Source organism: Leucoraja erinacea, chromosome 32, assembly GCF_028641065.1.
Source record: "Leucoraja erinacea ecotype New England chromosome 32, Leri_hhj_1, whole genome shotgun sequence".
Lineage (NCBI taxonomy): Eukaryota > Metazoa > Chordata > Chondrichthyes > Rajiformes > Rajidae > Leucoraja > Leucoraja erinaceus.
In genome coordinates this window covers 10893093-10913131 of record NC_073408.1, presented here as the reverse complement: position 1 = coordinate 10913131, position 20039 = coordinate 10893093, and the positions used below count along the sequence as shown (strand labels likewise).

General features: G+C 42.6%; 1 protein-coding gene across 1 annotated transcript in view; it reads left to right on the top strand.

Annotated features, from left to right (window-relative positions):
* Positions 1 to 2122: 2122 nt before the first annotated feature.
* hoatz (HOATZ cilia and flagella associated protein) overlaps positions 2123 to 20039 on the top strand; it is a 32790-nt gene continuing 14873 nt past the window's right edge. The window contains exons 1-3 of the mRNA XM_055660722.1: positions 2123 to 2391; positions 2612 to 2650; positions 8551 to 8621. Of these exons, the coding sequence (XP_055516697.1) occupies positions 2151 to 2391; positions 2612 to 2650; positions 8551 to 8621 (351 nt within the window). The 5' untranslated portion in view covers positions 2123 to 2150. The remainder of the gene's footprint in view (positions 2392 to 2611; positions 2651 to 8550; positions 8622 to 20039) is intronic.

Sequence of the window (20039 nt, the reverse complement as noted above, 5' to 3'; positions counted from 1 at the left end):
ACTGGGACGGTTTAAATGTAAACAAAAAGTCTTGATTCTGTCCTAACTATTCCCAACTTCATAAGTGCGCCACTTTAATGCCAATGTACTTTTTACGTCTCCTGTAAAAGGATACATTGTGGCTGAGCCCTGCTTACACCAGAGACAAAGAAAAGCGAACCCCATTACTCTTTCCTGGTGAAAGTTTTCCTGCTTAAAACTAACAATGCTTCTCGCTCCACCGATGCTGCCTGACCGGCGGGTTCCCCTCATTCCTTCCTTTTCATGGCCCTCATTGTATTAGTGCAAGTTCACGGACTGCTCAAGCACAGAACGTGTCAATATTACACAGCGCAAGTGGCGAAAAATGCACTCGTTATATATACATTTATTTGAACCAGTTTATCCTTCCCCCATACTAACTCGCGTGTTCTCCACGAAGCTAAACCTCGAGAACAAACCCTTCAATAAAACCAGTTTCTATATTTTATAATTCAGAGGGCCCTCGGTGATAAAGAGGTAAACTATGTACATCAAACAGTGAGTAAAATAATGGAACACAATGTTCACTGAAATGTCATTTATATGAAAATATCTATTACTGCTAAAATTACGCGGCGTCGCACAAACAAAATACTGTATGTTCTTTCCTGGAGTTAGTTTCCTGAGCCCACGCCATTCTGGCCACACCCTCTCATCGCTGCTACAATGGGGAAGAAAGTACTGAGAGCCGCTACTCCGAGGTTGAAGAATAGCTTCTTCCCGTTCTGCACAACCCTACCTCACCCAATCTAACCATACCGACGCACTAGCGACTTAGTACTACTAAGCTTCCCTCGCCTTTTTCAACTTAACGTAGAATAACTGATTTTGTATTCTTAATGTTGTAGGCGTGTCTTACATGTTGCCGCAAATAAGAATTTAATTGGCCCGGTTCATATCCAGTGCACATGGAAAATAAAGACATTTTCATATTTTGCCAAAATATTTCTATGGTATTTTGATGTCTAATCGGCCAAACTCGCGTATTTGTGTTTCCAATTCTACCATCTTTAATGCACAAGGTTTTGCAAAAAAATAAACAATCAGAGAATATTGTGTTAGACAAATGCTAGAGAAATTCAGCGGGTGCAGCAGCATCTATGGAGCGAAGGAAATAGGCAACGTTTCGGGCCGGATCCCTTCTTCAGACTCTTGTTCTGTGGCAGAATATTGTGCTACGACGTTACAGTGTCGCAGCTACGGATAAATTGCAGATGTTTTAAAAATGATCGCATCGTGATAAATTGGGAGATCGGGACTACACCCATTGCGTATGTGCGTAGTCAAATCAGTTATCGTGTCCCAGCGTCTATTCCCAATCCCACCTCCTCCCATCCCTTCATCCTATTCAATGTGCCCGAAGAAAGGTCCCGTCCCGAAAATTCGCCTCTTCATTTCATCTGCAGATCCTGCCTGGCCCGCTGAGTTCCTCCATCATTTTGTGTTTTGCTCAATATTCCGGCATCTGCTGTTCCTTGTGTCGCCGCTCTATTCATTCTCCGACTCTCTTTCCATACCTTTGCAAAATTAACTTTGCACTGAGCAAAATAACCCAAACGACAGGTGTCTCCAAGGAACTGAACTCTCATCGCCTGCCTACCGGCACCCTGATACATGGTTGAAAAGTCTGTGCAGATCTATGGAGGTAGAGACTGGACATTTGCACAAACGGCAGAGGCTCCAGTACAGACATAAATGGTTGCAGTAACACAGAGGATCAAACAGCATCTCTGGACAAAAGGAATAGGCGACGTTTCGACTCTTTGGTGTCAACCACCATCTGCAGTGAGTTCCTGCCTCGAGACAGCGGCCCGGGTACCCCGGTCACGTGCGCGCCGGAACGCCATCACCACGGGAGACCGTTGCCACGGGAACGGCCCGCCATAGTTGCCATGGTGAGGAGCGGCCGCGCGCCCCCGGGTTGCCATGGTGAGGAGCGGCCGCGCGCCCCCGGGTTGCCATGGTGAGGAGAGACCGCGCGCCCCCGGGTTGCCATGGTGAGGAGCGGCCGCGCGCCCCCGGGTTGCCATGGTGAGGAGCGGCCGCGCGCCCCCGGGTTGCCATGGTGAGGAGCGGCCGCGCGCCCCCGGGTTGCCATGGGTTGCCATGGTGAGGAGCGGCGGCGAGCGATGGCCGACGTTCAGCTGCCGGCCGATGCCGGGCCCAAGCTGGAGCCGGAGGCCGAGGCCGAGGCCGACTCTCGCTCCCTCTACACCGTGTTCGCCGGGTCCTCGCCGGAGGACGTTGCCTACGCCAAAGTGTTCTGGAGCTCGCTGTCGCTGCAGCCGCCACTCGAGTCCCGTCTGGTGTCTGGAGACATCAAGCAGCGGCTGAAGGCGGCGCCGCCCGCAGGGTGCAAGCCCTCCAAAGGTGATGGAAGAGGAGGGGAGGAGGACGAAGGGATGCGGAGAGAGGGGGACTGAAGGGAGGACTAAGGAAAGGGAGGATGCAGGGATGGATGAGAAGGAGGACGAAGGGATGGGCGTGTGAAGGAAGATGGGGACGGGCCGGAGGTCCATCCATCCCAGCCGCCCACTTCACTCCCCTGTTTCAACTCTTGCCTGAAATAGCTTATGTTTTTGTTTTCCAGATCAATGTTGTCACTGTCATCCGAGCGAGGCAGACATCAGTAAGTATATTCACCCTTAATGATCTTATCCTTTTGTATATAAAGCCTGTTTCTCATTGATGTCATTAGCCTCAGTGTGTCTCATAAGTACTTTCGCACCACTTTGCTGTTGTGCATGTGCAGCCTGGAGTTCTGTATACTTTGACCACCCAAACCGACTGCCATGTCCAGGAATTTAATTTCACTGACCTCTGGTGTTAGTGCTTAGTGGTAATGGCAAGTAGGACCACTGAAGCAATCCTAAAATTGGTCCAATTGAGAATTGACTATTCTCATTATATCAGAATTAAATATGGAAATGTGACTTGAGGAATTCCTAATGAAGCACACTGAGTATAGTGCACCTGCCAAGCAATTAAATATCACATTTATGAGGATCCAGTCCTCCATAGTAGCCAGCCAGCAGCAACAGATTGCTATTAAGGGGAAAATAAGACTGCAGTGAAGAAATTGTAGATTTTCTCAAAGGGATTTGACCGTCCTGGTTCATAAAATGCATATCCGTGTGGAGGTCTTGAGTGGTCAGGCTAGGTGATTAGAGCAGTCTCACCATGATAGCCCATACATGTAGATGTTATAAGCATTTGGCTGCACCAGTAGTGAAAAGGCCTGCATCCAGGACCAATGTAGAAGGAAATTTCATGGTCACTTTAACGAGCATCCATGTACAACTTGCTTCCTCTATCTACATTGTTATTGTCTTAACTGCATCCTTACTGGTCCGCAGGAGACGCCTTTTTATCATTTATGTTGCTGCACCACCATAGGGCAGTTTTGGGCACACTCGATGAGTGCAACGTCCCATTTTTGTCTTTGTATCATATCAGGATGTGCCCTTTGTGTCCCTCTCGCCAGAACACCACCTGTTGAGCAAGAGGGAAGACTCAAAGTGGGGGAGGGGTGGGGGGAAGAAGTTCAATTTCCTTGATGTTTATACCGACACATTGATGCCATAGCCAAGAAGGCACACCAATGCCTCTACTTCCTGAGGTGACTGAGGAAATTTGTATGTCTCCAGTAACTCTTTCAAACCTCTGCAGGTTGCATCACAGCTTGGTTTGGGAATAGTTCTGAATATGACCACAGGAAATTGCAGAGCACTGTCACCAGAGAAGTAGCCCAATCCGTCACACAGACCAGACTTTGTAGCATTGTAGTATAGTTCACTCTGCCTCAGAAAAGCACTAAACATAATCAAAGACTTGCCTCAGTCCTCCTCCTCTCTGCTCCACTCTGGCAGAAAGTACAGAAGCCTGAAAGCACTCTCTACCAGACTCGGTAACTGCTGTTTTTTCCCTCTGTTATCAGGCTTCTAAACAACACTTCCATAAGTTAGGGTACTGTCCAATTCACCTGCATTCTTTGTGAACATTGGACTTTGTCTATGGAACTGATGCACTGCAATGTTGAGAACAATATTTTCCCAGAAGTTCCCGGACGTCGCGCGCGACGGCAGAAGCTCCCAGAGTGACATGGCCTTCAGGGCAGAGCCACCAAGTAAGTCCTCCGCGGCTGAATGCAAGACTCTGCGGACCACCGTCTGCAGGTGGTAGCCGCTGAGCTGACCCATGCTTGGAGACCCTGACGGACCCTGGACTGGAGGAGGGAGCTTGCTGAGCTGACCCGTGCTCGCCCCTCGAGGACCTGGAGGATGGAGCCGGCGCTGACGAATGTGAGGAGCGAGACTGGTAGGCGAGGAGAGTGAACCGTGGTCTGGCCTCCTGCACCTTCAAGGTCGACTGTGGGACGCACCCCTCGGGTACAAAGGCGGACGGGCAAGGAGAGGGATGTTGTTTTGCAGGTCGACCTGCATGTCCAAAAGAAGGCAATGGCTGGAGACCAGCAGCATCCTGGGGCTTGCCTGGAACAGGCACTGCTCATAATATCTAGTGTAGACTGGACACTCCACATTCGACACACTTAGGGCTATTTACAGAACCCAAATAACCTCTAAACCTGCACACCTTTAGAATGTGGGAGGAAACCGGAGCACCCGGAGAAAAAAAAATGTGGTCATAGGGAGAATGTACAAATTCCGTACAGACAGCACCCATAGTCAGGATCGAACCGGGGTCCCTGGCGATGTAAGGCAGCATATTTGCCACTGTTCCGCCTTACATGTTGCATTATTTAAAACAGGTGAGGAACATCATTCTCTTCCTCCAGCACAACAAGTCTCCAATCGGTAAGGATGTACAATGTGCACAATCCAGGTGGCAAGTCTGTACACCTGCTTGACAGCTTGGAACAATTCTGTGGTGAGGAAGTTGAGCATCAAGTCTCCATACAGAGAGCATCGCAGACACATGGGGTTGGAGATTCATTATTTTCTTACAATGTAGAAACAGCCATTTGGCTCTCAGAGCCTTCCTATCAATTGCATTTCCACACCTTTTCCTGTAACTTACCCCTGAATCTTCATACACTAGGGCAATTTACAGTAGCCAATTAATGTTCTGTCTGCATCTTCCTGCAGAAAATCACACATTTTAATAATAATAGAAATGGAAAATCTGAGCCTGTCGATATTTTGTTCATCAGAGAGGTCCAGGTTGGATGTAGTGCAAGGGTTCCCAACCTGGGGTAAATTTATCCCCAGGGGCTAAATTTTGCCTACCCAGGTGGTAAATTTGTTGATTCTGGATTTGTACATATTTTTTCTCATTGACTGACTGTGTTTGGTTCTGGTATACCGGTATCTAGTTCATCATTAGTTGTTCATAAATAAGTGAAATAATATTGTATGTGCTATTAAAGTTGTCAGGGGTAAACAGGACGAAAAAGCTTGGGAACCCCGGATGTAGTAGCTCTAAAGACTTTGAGCGAATAGGCTGTTCAGGAATAAATGTCCCCGGACTGAGAGTTGTTGATCCACTCTGTGATCAATCATGGCTTTTATGCTGCTTTGAATAATGGAGTACTACCAGCAGAATAGTTACTGAGGCATTTGTGGAATGAGTGTTACAGAGTTTAGATTCTAGAGAAATACTATCTGTGATATACTGTGAACTTTGAAATATATTTGAGCCCTGCTGCTGATGAGACCTCCTTGATCCTTCATGGAGCACTGGAAATCATTGATTGGTGGGGTTGTGTAGCATTGAGTAGATGACCATGAAGTCTGCATACATACTTAGCATATATAGCAAGGCAATCACAGAATGATGCAGGTAATAAAAGTTTATCTTCTGGACACCTGTGACATTTTCTGTATGATCCCAGTACTTGCATGGCACTTGTAGCTGCATTCAACTGTTGTAGTTTGACAGCTGGCGTAGGAAGCCAGAGATGTAGGCAATAGCCCTTGTATGTTCCACCCCTCCTGCTCCCCCAACCTCTCGTGGATTCATTTCTTGGGGTCATCATAGGGAAATTTTCAGCAATTTGGACATCCTCCTGTGTGATGTGTGCTCCCTGGAACTATGCATTTGTATAAAAATTACTTATTGTGATCCAAACAACCTGAATATTGAAAGAGTGTGATTTAAGAAAAAAGGAATCTGCATGATACAGCTTGACTTTAATTTTCTATGATAGTTTTGTTTTGAGTATTGAGCTCCAATTTATGAACAGATTATTTTTCCCATGTCTTGGTAATTACAAGACTGACTTTGAGAGACCTGCTTGTGTCAGGATGGCCTCCATGATGCCAAATATTTATTTTATAACCTTAACAAGAAACCTGGAAGAATTTCTGCACAGATACCATGAGAACTGGAGACTCTTGGAGTTATAAATTTCACAACATATATCCATTCATGTATTTTTGAAATCTGTTTGGGCACCAAATTGTGAATTTGACAAAAACACCACCAGAGGGTGTAGTCTGAAATCCAACTTGTATACAACGCTGTGCAATAATTACTAAACTGATTTTGGGCTTAATAGCTGCCGCTTTGAATTGGAAGCAGGATTTTCAGAATGGCAAATCCTTGGAATTTTCCACTTAACTTTTCCAAAAAGCAAGTGAAGTTGCAATTTCCCATGCTGTGACCCTTACTATTATTTTGTTATCTCTAAAATTTAATATTAAAAAATGAGGCTTGAGAAACTCCAGATGCTGGAATCTGCAGGTTAAATAAAAAGATCAAGATTCAAGATTCAATTTATTTGTCATTTGGACCCCTTGAGGTCCAAACGAAATGACGTTTCTGCAGCCATACATTACAAACAAATAGACCCAAGACACAACATAATTTACATAAACATCCAAAGGCCAAAAAAACGTATCTCTCCACTGCACTCCCCCCCCCCCCCCCCCCCCCCGATGTCATAGTCAAAGTCAAAGCCCCCGGCTGGCGATGGCGATTGTCCCGCGGCCATTAAAGCCACGCCGGGTGATGCAAGGTCGCGCACCGGGTTCTTGATGTTAGAGCCCCCGGCATGCGCTCGCAGAGTCCCGCGGCCATTCCAAGCCGCGCGGGGCGGTGCTGTAAGGCCCCACTCCAGGAGCTCTTCGACCCCGCAACTCGGGCGGGAGAAGTCGCCGTTGCGGGAGCCCTGAAAAGCGGTCTCCCTCCAGGGACCCGCGGGCTCCCGGTGCCGCCGTCCGCCAGACCCGCAGTTGCAGCCTCCGAATCTCCGGAGGTCGGGCCGCAGCAGCGCTCCACCACCGCTCCACCCGCTCTGGACGCGGCCAGCTCCGCGACGGTGAGGTGAGTAGTCGGCACCAGAGCCCCCGGTCTTCCTGTTGGAGGCCGCTCCTCGTTGCAGCCCCAACGACAACGGAAACCCGACAAAGAAAAGGTCGGGTCTCCCATGCAGGGAGAGATTTAAAAGTTACCCCCTCCCTCCCCACCCCCGCCCATACACACAACCCCAACAAAAAATAACAAAAACTACATAAAAACATAGACAGAAAATAATAAAAACGCAGACGGGCTGCAGAGGCCGCTGCTGACGAGAGTCGCACCGCCTACCGAAAAAGGAGAGCAGATGAAGGAACCCGGCAGGTTTGGCAGTATCTATGGACAGTTGATATTTTGGTTTGGCCCCTTTCAGGCTCTTTAGACATGCTCCTTCATTCAACTGACATTGAATTCTCCAATTTTCGGTAACTTCCACAAACACCCCCCCCCATTTCCTTTTTCCTTTTTCCTTTTCTCCCACCACCCCCGTGCCACACACACACACACATCGTAATTCCCCTCCCCTGAATCCTGAATCCTTCCCCTACATTCCTTCTTCTGGCTTCACAATTCGAAACTTTTCTAACCTCGAGCTTCGAGACTCTGAATTATGAATCTTAAGTAGTTACAGAATGCTTATGGAATCATAATCCAATTTGGCACAATTGGCATGTGCTAAGAATGTCATTGTTGCGTTTTTGGTACATATGACAATTAAACACTCATAAATCTCATGACTACATCCCCAGTATAAAACAATTCAGGCCAAAAATCATTTTGTGACAGATCGTACATGTAATCTCATTCTATTATTACATGGTGCCTATGATCACGTTATCAATCTGAAGTAGAATATTCATGTGTCAGTTTGGATTGGTTGTTAAGCTCATTTTTTCCTTATTAGTAGGTTGTGGGGTCAGGCCTTTAAGATTGATATGCCAGTGTGGAACTGGGATGTTGTTGGAGGAATTGTATTTATAAGATGTTAAGCAACATTTCTGCCTGATTGTTTTGATGTTTGGTATTGTCTGAAGAATTGTATGTGTTCTTCTGTTGTCCTGGCAACAATCTCCCTTCACCACCTCCGAATCATAAATGAGTTGTCTCAATATCATGAGATTTTTTTTCTTTAACCTACACCAACAAAATAATTGTTTCTAGTAATCACCAGAATTAAAAAATGAGTAATGATTTGTCAAGTGCTTTGACATATTTAGATACTGAATGAGATAATAGTGATGAACCCTTTCTAACAATTCTCTCTCCTTTCAGAATCCAAGCAGCTACTGATTGAAGCCTACATGCATGAGAAAGAAGATGAAAAAGCAAGATATTTGGAGAAAGTGAGTATGTGATGTAGTGGGAGTATCTTTTTGGCCCAATTTGTATGATATACCACAGCTATTACAGCCTGAATAGTTATAGCTGATGGTATATATTTCTGTACTGATGCATTACTTAACAGGAAGTTAGATGTTGTGGTTTGGGCATCTATTGCACTTCTGAGAAAACCACCCATCTTCCATTCATAGCTCCTCTTCATAAACTTGAGGTCACCCAAAACATTAAAAAAAAATAGTATTCTTGCATTCAAATCTTTTCCATGACCTTTCCATAACTTACTTTAACCACCAAGAGCTTGAGTATGCTTAAAACCTATGCATTTGACAAATCATTAACTTGCTCTTTCATGTATCTTCTCTTTTGGCTCTGTTTTAATTTTTGTCTGGTTATGCTTCTCTGAAGCTCTTTGGGACATTTTACAATAGAAAAAATATAATATAAATTCAAGCATTTTCCCCTTTGCAACTACATCTACTGGTCTGTTTTTTTCTGCGTGGTACTAATATATGAGAAACGTAAAACAGAAATGCTTTGACTGCACTTAGTCTGTCACCGATTTATTTCCGCTTGACGATTAGAAATTTCATTCGGAGATGAGGAGAAGAGAGAACAGAACATAGCCATCAGCAAACTTTCCTCTTTGTATATGGCTTTTCATCTTCAGGGATTAACGGTTGTATTGGCCACTAGACCAAAATAACAGTTCCTGCAAGCACATTTCTCCCTGCCCTTGTGTGAAGCCTGTCAGTTATCTTTTTATGGACACTGAGTTTTAATGTGTGTCATCCATCTGTATGTTTATGGAACTTATCTTCCGAGCCAGCTTTAATTCTTCAGTGTAGCTGAAAGAAGTGATGAATATTTTTATTTGGTCCCTTTTCCTTATTTGTGTGTACGTATGTCCAGCAGTTCTCAATTAAATAGTTTTTGTTATTAAGTTCAATTAAAAAAAAAGATAGGTCACATGCGATGATCTATCCAACCGGATCCCATAAATTGGTGAAAATGTATAAATTCTCCACCCGCATCAAAACCTGTGGGATCTTCCAGGAAAGGTAAAAACCATGGCCAGAATGGAAAAAAGAAAATCCAGGAAATTCCTTTCTATTCTCCCTAGATGATCAATGTTGTTTCAGGAGTACACTTGAATACCAGCTTAATTTTTTCTGATGTAAATTTTACTCCAGCTAGAAATACACTCATATCCTGCTTGTAGAAATTTATCAACCTGGCATCCAACGCATAAACTGCCAACTGGTCCTGAGATCCCCAAAACACTAGGAAGCGGACCACTTCCTGACATCTGCTCTCGATTTAATCTAAAACACTGTACAATTATGATATCCAGACTTAAAACATTTAATTAGAATTAGCACTTTTTTTCATGTAATCTTAAAATCTGGCACAAAATTATTTTTGACTCCATTCCTAAATTATTATGCATATTCTGTGGCACATGCAGACCCTGAGTGAGGAGACAAGATGACTGGTTTATTGGAGGCTTATTACATAGATACTTTGAAGTTCTTGCCTTTCCTTTGTATTCTTAACACACAGCCTGAAGAATGTGTCAGGGTACTCATTGCATATTTTAAACTATGCTGATGGTATGGAAGCTTAAGGTAATTAATATATCCTCTACTGCAGCAAGGCAGGAATTAAATTATCCGTGCTGCATAAAAGTCGATTTGGATCAATAGGAATAGCCTGGTGCTCGCTTATGATCACACTAAGGAGGATTTTGATGAGATTGTCTATTTAATCCAAAGTGTTTCTTAAATTAATTAAACATAATTGGATTTCATTGGTAATCATTAAATGGATAACTCAAGAGAGCTGATTTAACATTTAATTGCAACAACAAGCATTGTGCTGGTTTTCTGATCGTGCTGTTTGACTGCATTAAAGGTCCAATTCTTAACCTTTAGTGCATCCATCAGTTCTGAGGCAGAATAAGCATTTGTTCAATTAAATGCAAATGCTGGTTTTGGTTCCTGGCTATAGAGATTCACCCTAGTTTGGTCGATAGTTACTATTAGAATAAATTGGGTTTCTTTGCTCTTAAAAGATGACATCATGTGTGAAACTAAGAACAAGAAAATCTGTTCACTTTCAAATATTAGTTTGGCAGAGTTTCATGGGATTCTGAGTCAAAGGTCATAGACACCAGTACTGTTTCAGCTAATAAGGTTATAATTTAGGGTGATGTTTTGGGCACTGAGGGTCGCTGCATTCTCTGAGATGCTGCTGTTTCAAAAGGAATATTAAACTGCAGCCCCTTTTGTCAGTTCGGGTTCTCTACTATTGGCAAGTATCTCATTCAAAGCCATAAAAACAAAATATTTTTTTCTCATTGATTTATTTAAATTCATTTTTAGAAGTAGGGCATAACTGGTAAGGCCAACATTTATTACTCATCCCTAATAGCCCTTGAACAGGTGTCGGTGCACCCCCTTAACCGATTGTAGTAGTTCTGGTGAAGGAACTCCTGCAATTAGTATTTGTGGAACGTGGACAGATGATGGATTGTAACAATGGTCACAATCCCTCAAAAGTAATTAATTGAATGTAAAGTGCTTTGAACATTCACAGGTCTCAAAAATTTGTTCTTATTTTGTCTATCTGACCATTGGATAACTTAAGGATAAAGGGGTTGTAAAATTGGTCATTGGTTGAACAACGAATGACGCAGGAACCCAGCTTATTCTCATAATCCAATTTGGAAGAAGCTTACACCAAATGAGTCCTTACTTTAATAATAGGACAAGATCCAAAATGGACTACTGTACAAAGTAAAGAAGAGGCAGAACATTTATTTCTGATCATTAAGTACTTACTTCATTCCCTGTGCTTATTTCAACTGTGGTATGTTGGATTATTAAATTATATTGCCAAGCCCACCAAAATGTAATTCTCCAGGCAATGAAAGAGTTAAATTTCATGATCCTCCAGTATTTTTTCACTGATTTCAAGCCACCCAGCAGGCTTCACTGAAATAAAATTCCAATGTTGCAGTGTTTGTAAACGTTGACTTCCTGATTTCAGCCCTTGGGCTTTCTCTAGTTGATATAGTATTTATTTTAAACTATCGTTTTGTGGCAGAAGAACCACAACGACAAACCAAGGATGTAATAGTTCCTCATAAACTAAAAGTATTAGTAAAAAAAAAAATACAAATGAACAAATGTATCTTGTTCTAGAACATTTATTGACCTCTTCCAAAGAAAGTGCTTTTGCAGAGTAGGTTACTGGTGTAATACAAGAAGCATGATGACCCATTTGCACGCACTAAGTATCCACATAGCCATGGTAATGACTGGATAATCTGCAGTGGAGTTGTTGGTTGAGTTATAAATATTAACAAGATCTCCCTTGGTTCTCTTCAAAATGGTGCCAAGGAATTTGTTATTCTCACCTGAAAGTCAAGCGGAGCAACTTGACAGAATGGCATTTTGTGATGATGTTCTGGTATGTCTACTTTGATTATGGCTTCAATCATTGGAATGGGATGAAGCAATATTCAACGCGAAACAAATTAAAAACAGAAACAAGTGTTGGTCAAATACTGCCTTTGTTGATTTTAATAGTTAAGGTATGGTTATTTTGTGAATTAATAATTTCAGGAATTATTCCATTTGAGAGCAAAGGATAGTGTTTTTTCCCTCTATTCTAAAATATGAGATGTGGATATCTCAATGTACAGAGGAGCTGAGCAGTGCACAGGAAGCAGATGGCAGGAACTCTATTGGATTCTTCTGTCATCATTGTCTGTTCTCAAGCATCTGTTGCATACTGTTCTTAAAATTTTGTATTATCCTCTTCAGAGAAGCTGCCTATGGATATACAGATGCTGGAAAAATGATTCACAGACATGTACTGTAGAGAAACTGGCCCATCGACACACTGTATACATTCCAACTATCCAGTACGAATACTATTTACCAGCAACTATTTCCCTGGCCGTTTATGCCTTAGCTATTCAAGTGTTTGGCTGATTGGAATACAAATGGATGTAGGCAAGTTGCTAACAAAACCAGTTCCCTTCTGCACTTGTGAATGCGATCCAAGCAAGATATAGGAACATAGCATTGGAGGGATAAACAGATTTCTAATTGTAACGTCATTCTATCTTGTTTTTTATTTTATCCAAACTTATCTTGTTTGGGAGTCTGATCGTTTTTCTTCTATTATTTTCACCACTTGTGCTGTCAGCATAGAGAGGAATGGTGTAAGTCTCTAGAATCCAGGTCCTTTTGGCAAGAGCTGGAAGGCTTTTAATTGAAGGTAAAGTATAGTCCAAATTGGCCAGTGTACACCACTGCCTGCAAGCGGACTTTTCAGTGGTTCATTCTTTTGTAAGAAATGTCTATATTGTGTAATATCCAGCAGAAGAATTAATATACAAACTATTATTAGGGGAATAATGTTAACTTCACGCAACTTTAGGGAGCCATTATTTGTATTTATTCATTTTTCAGTGTATGGGCATTACCAGCGTTTGCCTTGAGAAGGTGGCAGTGTGCCACTTCCTTAAACTGCCGCAATCTTCCTGATGACTACTGCCACAGTGCTGCATGGAAGTTTAGCATTTAGGTAGAGGAGTGTGGAAGGAACAACAATCTATTTAAGTCATAGGAAATCAGAGAAATTGCAGATATTGAGAGAAACTATATCACGCATAGGGGGATATCTCTGTTTGTTACGGCATCAATCTTACACCAGAACTGGATGCAAAAGACACGCGCAGGAATTTACTTTGCAGGTCTCAATTAGGAACAACATCTGCTATAGTGTTAATGATCTCATAAGATTTATCAAGATGTTTCCTTGCAATTTAAGACATCTTCAGTCCTCTAAGCTCTTGCTTTCAATCATACTCTGCCAAAACCTTTACACACAACTCTTGCGTGTGCACACAAATTTCTTCTACCTCCCTTCTGCTCTTTACCTATCTATTGTCATTGCTCCTCTGCTTGTACTTCCAGCCACTGTTCCTGGCTCTTTGTGTCTCCACCATGTCTTTGGTATTCTGCCATGATTCGACTACTGTTGCACTGCAGAGCTGCCCGTGTCTCTCTCCCTCTTCTCTGTCTTTCCTCCTCGTGGTGACCGTCTCCTTATTTGTCACTTTTCCTGTATCTCTCGACCACACACCCAGTCAGTGCACCATTCCCTTCTTCTGAACTTGTTGTTCTGGAAGGTTTCAGGACCTGCACACAATATTGGTGCATCTCATAAAGGTAGCAGTGAGGGACTAGAAGCTACACAACAGGCACAGGTCTCATAAACACAGTAGGGCTTTACATGTGGAATGGTGAAGGTGAGTTGTTAAGTAGACTGAACGGTGGGAACCTGATTCGATGTGCTGAAAGACAAAAAGATGAATCCTCCCCTTCTAGAACAGAATTTGTCAATAACCTCCCTAATGCAGTGTCAATCAGTAAACGGTAAGATGTGGCACATATCAAGAGCTACCACCTGGAATGATCTTTAGATAGGAAGTTGAGATGGGTCATTTTGATTTTAAATATGAGATCAATCCAGGCTTGTGTGTGAGTTCGTTTTCTTTTTAAATTTTACGAGATTAGAGTTCGCAACAATAACTTGTGGAAGTGTATTCTGTGTAAATATTGCTCCTTTGAGAAGTGCAGAAAAGAACATTGGACCCATGTTCCCGGCTGAATGGAGTTTTCATTAGTGAGCCTTATATACACTTGCAGTGTATTGCAGGGAAGCCTCTGTTGCAGGTCCATGCCATCTGTCAAAAGGAACTTGTCGTTTAGATAAATCCTCATTGTTACAGACTTCAGAATGTTTCAGTCTTCAATGTAAGCAATGTGCAGAGTAAGTTGCCAGCTGTCTGGCTTGAAAGTACTTTGTTTGTAATTAATCTTTTAAATAGTGCTGTTTCTGAACAATAGGCATTTCTAAAAGCTGATTGATTTGTGAGTGAATGATGACAGATGTTTTTTCAGATGAATGTGGTTGAAATATCTCTAATGGGGACTCTTGGGCACTGCATTTATGTCATTTGACTGAATTTCACAATCGAAACAATGAGATCCACTGAATGTGAAGTTCTCATCTAAAATGTGCCCAGAAATGGCTAGAAAATGGTTTTATCTGCAATAACACAATTTATACCAGCAGAGTGCTTATTTTGATGGGAGCTGTGTGAATGAATTTCTAGTCCCATAGTGTTAGCTGCCACATCAGTGATGAGTGTGTGTTGGAAGCTGGGGTCTACCTTAGTCACTTTAACCTTTGTGCCAAATAAACTACAAAACCGCTGTAAATGGGATTTAGGCATTCTTCCAGGTATCTGTGGCTACAAATTATAAATTTGTGTGAGCATAAGTAGGATTCTCACATAAAGCCCTGTCTTAAATATATAATACCTCTTCCTTCTATAATGAGATATTTATTGCCCATGAAATATTTTCTGAATCTGCCATCAATGGCAGCCACTGTTTGTCCCAAATATTTATAGTATTAGAAGTTGTGAAATTTGGTACAGTTTGGAATTATTCTTCATTTACTATTTTTAAAATAAATCTTTGGTATTGTGGGGTGTGAAGAAGGGTCCCGACCTAAAACGTCACCCACCCTTTTGCTCCAGAGATGCTGCCTGGCCCGCTGAGTTACTTCAGCACTTTGTGTGTTTTGTTTGTTTTTTTTTTGCTGTTATGACGGCAGGGAATAAAATTTCGTACAAACTTTTGTTTGTTTGAATGACAATAAAAGACATTCAAATTACGAGGTCTGAGGGGATATACATTCAAGCCAAATAGGAGAACATTTTACATTAGTGTAGGAAAGAACTGCAGATGCTGGTTTAAATCAAAGGTAGACACAAAATGCTGGAGTAAGTGGACAGGTCGCGCTGATTGCGTAATTTCCGTTGAGTGCAGAGGTCGTGCTGATTGCCTAATTTCTGGTAAGTGCAGAGGTCATGCTGATTACGGAAGTGCCGCTGACTGCGGAAGCCCCACAATGGAGAGGCTGCGCTCAGCTGTGTGAGTAGATTCAAGAAAGTTTACTGTCATATATAGTGTGTGAGTCAGTGTGTGTGAGTGTGTGAGTGTATGTATGTGTGTGAGTCTGTGTATGTGTGTGTGTGTGTGAGTGTGCGCGTGAGTGTATGTGTGCGTGAGTGCATGTGTGTGTGAGTGTATGTGTGTGCGTGAGTGTATGTGTGTGATTGAGTGTGTGTGTGAGTGAGTATGTGTGTGTGTGTGTATGAGTGTATGTATGAGTGTGTGTGTGTGTATAAGTGTATGTATGAGTGTGCGTGTGTGTGTGTGTGAGTGTATGTGTGTGATTGTATGTGTGTGTGTGTGTGTGTGGAGTGTGATGTGTGTGAGTGTGTGTGTGTGTGAGTGTGAATGTGTGTGAGTGTGAGTGAGCAAGTGAGTGAGTGTGTGTTTGTGAGTGTGTGAGTGTGTGTATGTGTGAGTGTATGTGTGTGTGTGTGTGTATGTGTGTGTGTGTGTGTGTGTGTGTGTGAGGTGGAGATTGTGTGTGTGTGTGTGTGTGTGTGAGAGATGGAGGGTGTGTGTATGAGGTGGAGGGTATGTGTATGTGTATGTGTGTGAGTGTGTGTGTGTGTGTATATTGGAATTGTGGAGAGGTGGAATATTGCGTTGGGGGACCAGCCCTCCCATGTGAAGCTGGGACCCAAAGGGGCCCACTTAGTCTAGTAGAGTCTAAATATTGTAGATGCGTGGCATTCTAAATTAAAAAACCTAAATTCCTGCAAATCCTCAAGAAATCCAGTTAGGCGATAGAGAGGTAAATAGAGTTTACAATCCGCTTACTGAATTAACTGGAACCGAATGTTGTTAGCTTTAAGCGAATCAGTGGGAGAATCTGTGATAGGGCAAAAGATGCTGCAAGGCAAACGTGATGGTAATAGGATATGTATAGAAACAAAAGATGGGGTTGGAAAGACTGCAGACAGTTGCAACAGAAGTGCAGGGGAGGAAGCAGTATCTCTAATGGACTAAAGGTAGGGAGATCCCAGGAGCATGGACCACATATCTCTTTAATAGCAATAGTGGATGCTAGCAATAAGCACCAATCCACATCACCTCAATTTGTTCAATATTTAAATGAAACTGTATTGACAACAGGCCTGCCTTGGCTCTCTGCAGTCTGGTATCAAAGTGATTAAGAAAAAGGATATGATGGTAGAAGCCGTTTTAATAACAACTCTAAGGACAATTTTGAAAATAATAATATTAATCCAATGTTTTTATTCTATAAATTGTAGAATGATGTAAATTTGTTTTTGGTAATATCTTTCAAGTAAAAGAAAATTTTGGAATTCAAAAATGTGCTATAAATATATTTACATCCTGAAAGAAGTAACTGCTTTTTAACACTACAGTGCCTCATTTGCAGAAAAGCTTCCTTCTTCTGGGAATGGTGCCAGGCACAAGCATTCTTCCTGGATGAATGTAGAAAGCTGCTGAGACTTGCAGCTTGCCGACACTAGAAGCACCCTCGTCAGCAGTACTGTGCTTCTGATTAATAAGGCAATACACTGCGTATCGTCCATTAGCATCCATTACATCTTCCATAGCAATCTGATTAGGAGTTAGGTCACCATTTTTGGTGAAATAATCATTTCATTTCTCAAATTTCATGACAATATGGACAATCGATTTACAACTTCCACGGTGCAACTGAACTGTAAAATATTGTCCCATGAAAAAGATTTATAGTGAAATATTCAAAAATAACACTTTTTTATGAATTCCATTGATTTTAAGAGAACACTAAATGTAAACTTTCATTTTATGCTTTCAAAAGCAAAACATTTTAAGTGTGAACCAAATGACCCACCTCGGCATGGAGGATCCTCGCCACTTGCACGATGAAGTCAAGGAATCTCACAACGCGGAGCTCAACTTAAAATTACATAGAGTAACAGAGGCTGAAGAAACCAATTTACATGGCCTTGGTGGTTATATTTGAAATAGTTTGAAAGGTGGAGGATGGAAATGAATATCTGTGTGATACTGTGCTGAATTCGTGTTGGTGAAGGACCATATATTTAAATGCCCGGAGTTGCAAGTGATTGGTAAAAATGATATTAGTTTTATTTTCTCCCTTCATAATATGCATTTGGTAAACTTTTGCAAGTGTTTCATGTGATTGAAACTGAGAGACAGACGAGTAATCATGAAAGAAAATAGATTCTCATCAGAAGGATCATCTGATGTCCAATACAACTTGGCATACATTCTGGTATGTGCATTTTTGGGGGTTTGTTTTAGATGAGTAAACTTCAAAAATGTGTACTCTTCCATAACTGGTAGCATAGGGATATTGCCCAGGACCAATGGGCGACCTCAAACATGCACTGTCCAGTGTTTGCCTCTAGAAATGACCTGATGCCAGCTTTATATTTACGTTCTTTTCATAATGCACTTTCTGCCTGCCTTTGTAGGACAAATTAAAGACATTTCAAATTGAACATACTGGGTTGTAAACTTGACCATGGACCCTGCTCACCTTGCTCCCCCTGCCTCCCACACCCCACTAACCACTCCACTATCTCACTCCAAATCACTTCCTTCTGCTTCAACTGGAACATTGAGGGCTACAACAGCACCTCAGATGCAACCTGCACTGGAATAGGAGATGAAATGCAGGAATACGTGTTATTCAGTTAAACTAAACAGCATTTCATCTGCTAAATGGCTGCTTCTCTAGTTTGCGGATCGTTAGTGCTCACTAATCCCATCCTTAGTCAGCAATCTACTAGCATAAAATGTGCATAGGCTGTTTTGTTGAATGTATCTGTCAGTGCTTCGGAGTGTGTGTGTACAGTTTCACTACAGCAGATGAACTGTGAACCAGCTTTGTGCTGGCAATTGTGTCATTTTGGTTTAGGCCATTACGCTATCACTCAGGTTTCTGGTGATCGCAATCTAAGAATTGGAACAGTTTGCATAAATGCTCCACGATGCTGTCAAATATCTGATTGACTTGAGGTTTGCACTTAGCTACAATTTCAAGGATTTATAGTACCTAGAGAGGATGCAGTTCCCAGAGGGGGCACAGTACAGAACATACTCAGCAATTAACAGCAGCAAGAGAGTCAAGGATCAGTCTCACTCAGAAACTCTGACTAATTAACCTTAAAAACCTTTCTGAGCATGTGAACGAAGAACAGTGATTGAATGGTGGACTTAATCCTTTGGTAGCAGAAGTCAGAGCTCTTCAGGATTGCTGACCAAATTTACAGAAAATGATACAATCCTGCTGAGTCTGGGAATATCAACTGACACAACTTAAGGGTCTGTCCCACGGGCATGCGACTCCATGCGACAAGCGCGACCTAACGTGGGCGCTTGAGCCGTATGGCCTCGCGGGGCCGGTCCCACTTTGATCGCCGGAGCCGGTCCCACTTCGATCGCTGAAACCGTATGGAGTTGTGTGGAGCTGGTCCTGACAACGTGCGGGACTCCGAAAAACTGACCGTGTTCAAAAATTCCGCGCGGCAATGGCCTGCCGGTCCGCAGCCGCCCCGACACCGTACGCACCGCCTCGACGGGCGTGCGCAGCGTCTCGACGCCGTACGTCACACGCGAACTTCCCGCGGACTACGCTCGAACTTCACGTCACTCACTCGACCTCCGCACGGTCCCCGCTTCCGGTTTGGTCGCGCTTGCCACATGCAGGTCGCATGCTCGTGGGACAGGCCCTTTGAGAAATGTGATTATTGAGGAAAGATGAAAAAAATTGAGGAAATATCTAGCAGGTAGATGATGAAATAAAAGAAAGAAAGATAAATAGATTAGTTAACACTTGTGGTGTACAACTTCATCATATCTGATGATTATACATCCCAAACATCAATCTTCAATTTTTCTATCCAAAAGCTAGAAACACAATCATGTATTTTCATAACTTTCAGCCTATGACACAATTTTCATGGATTATTAAACGTAAAACAATCCAGAGCAGCTAGAAATCAGCCAAAATATAAACTATGGATATAACAAATCAAGACTTGCATGTCAAAATATACCAAGAAAATAATACAAATTGGCAACTGTGACACATGTAAAAGCACATTTAAAATATGGGAAGAAAGATGTTGAAAATTTCTAGTTCATTGTAAATGGATGTGGCAGATGTGTGCTAATCCTCCATTGCAGGGTGAACAGGATGCTAATCCTCCATTGAAAATGTGACAGCCAGAATTCTTCTGAAACTGGCACCAGAAGGTTGTCTACCTTAGGAGGAATCAGGCTGGTGCTGTCACTGGGAATGGTGAATGTGGTTGAGGGAATTTGTGGTGGTGAGAGGTGGCTGTTGATGACCAGCGAGCAGAACTTTCAAAGATGGCGATTCAGGTTGGGGAAATCATGGTGTAATCACTTGGGTCTTGGCTGGTTATGAGA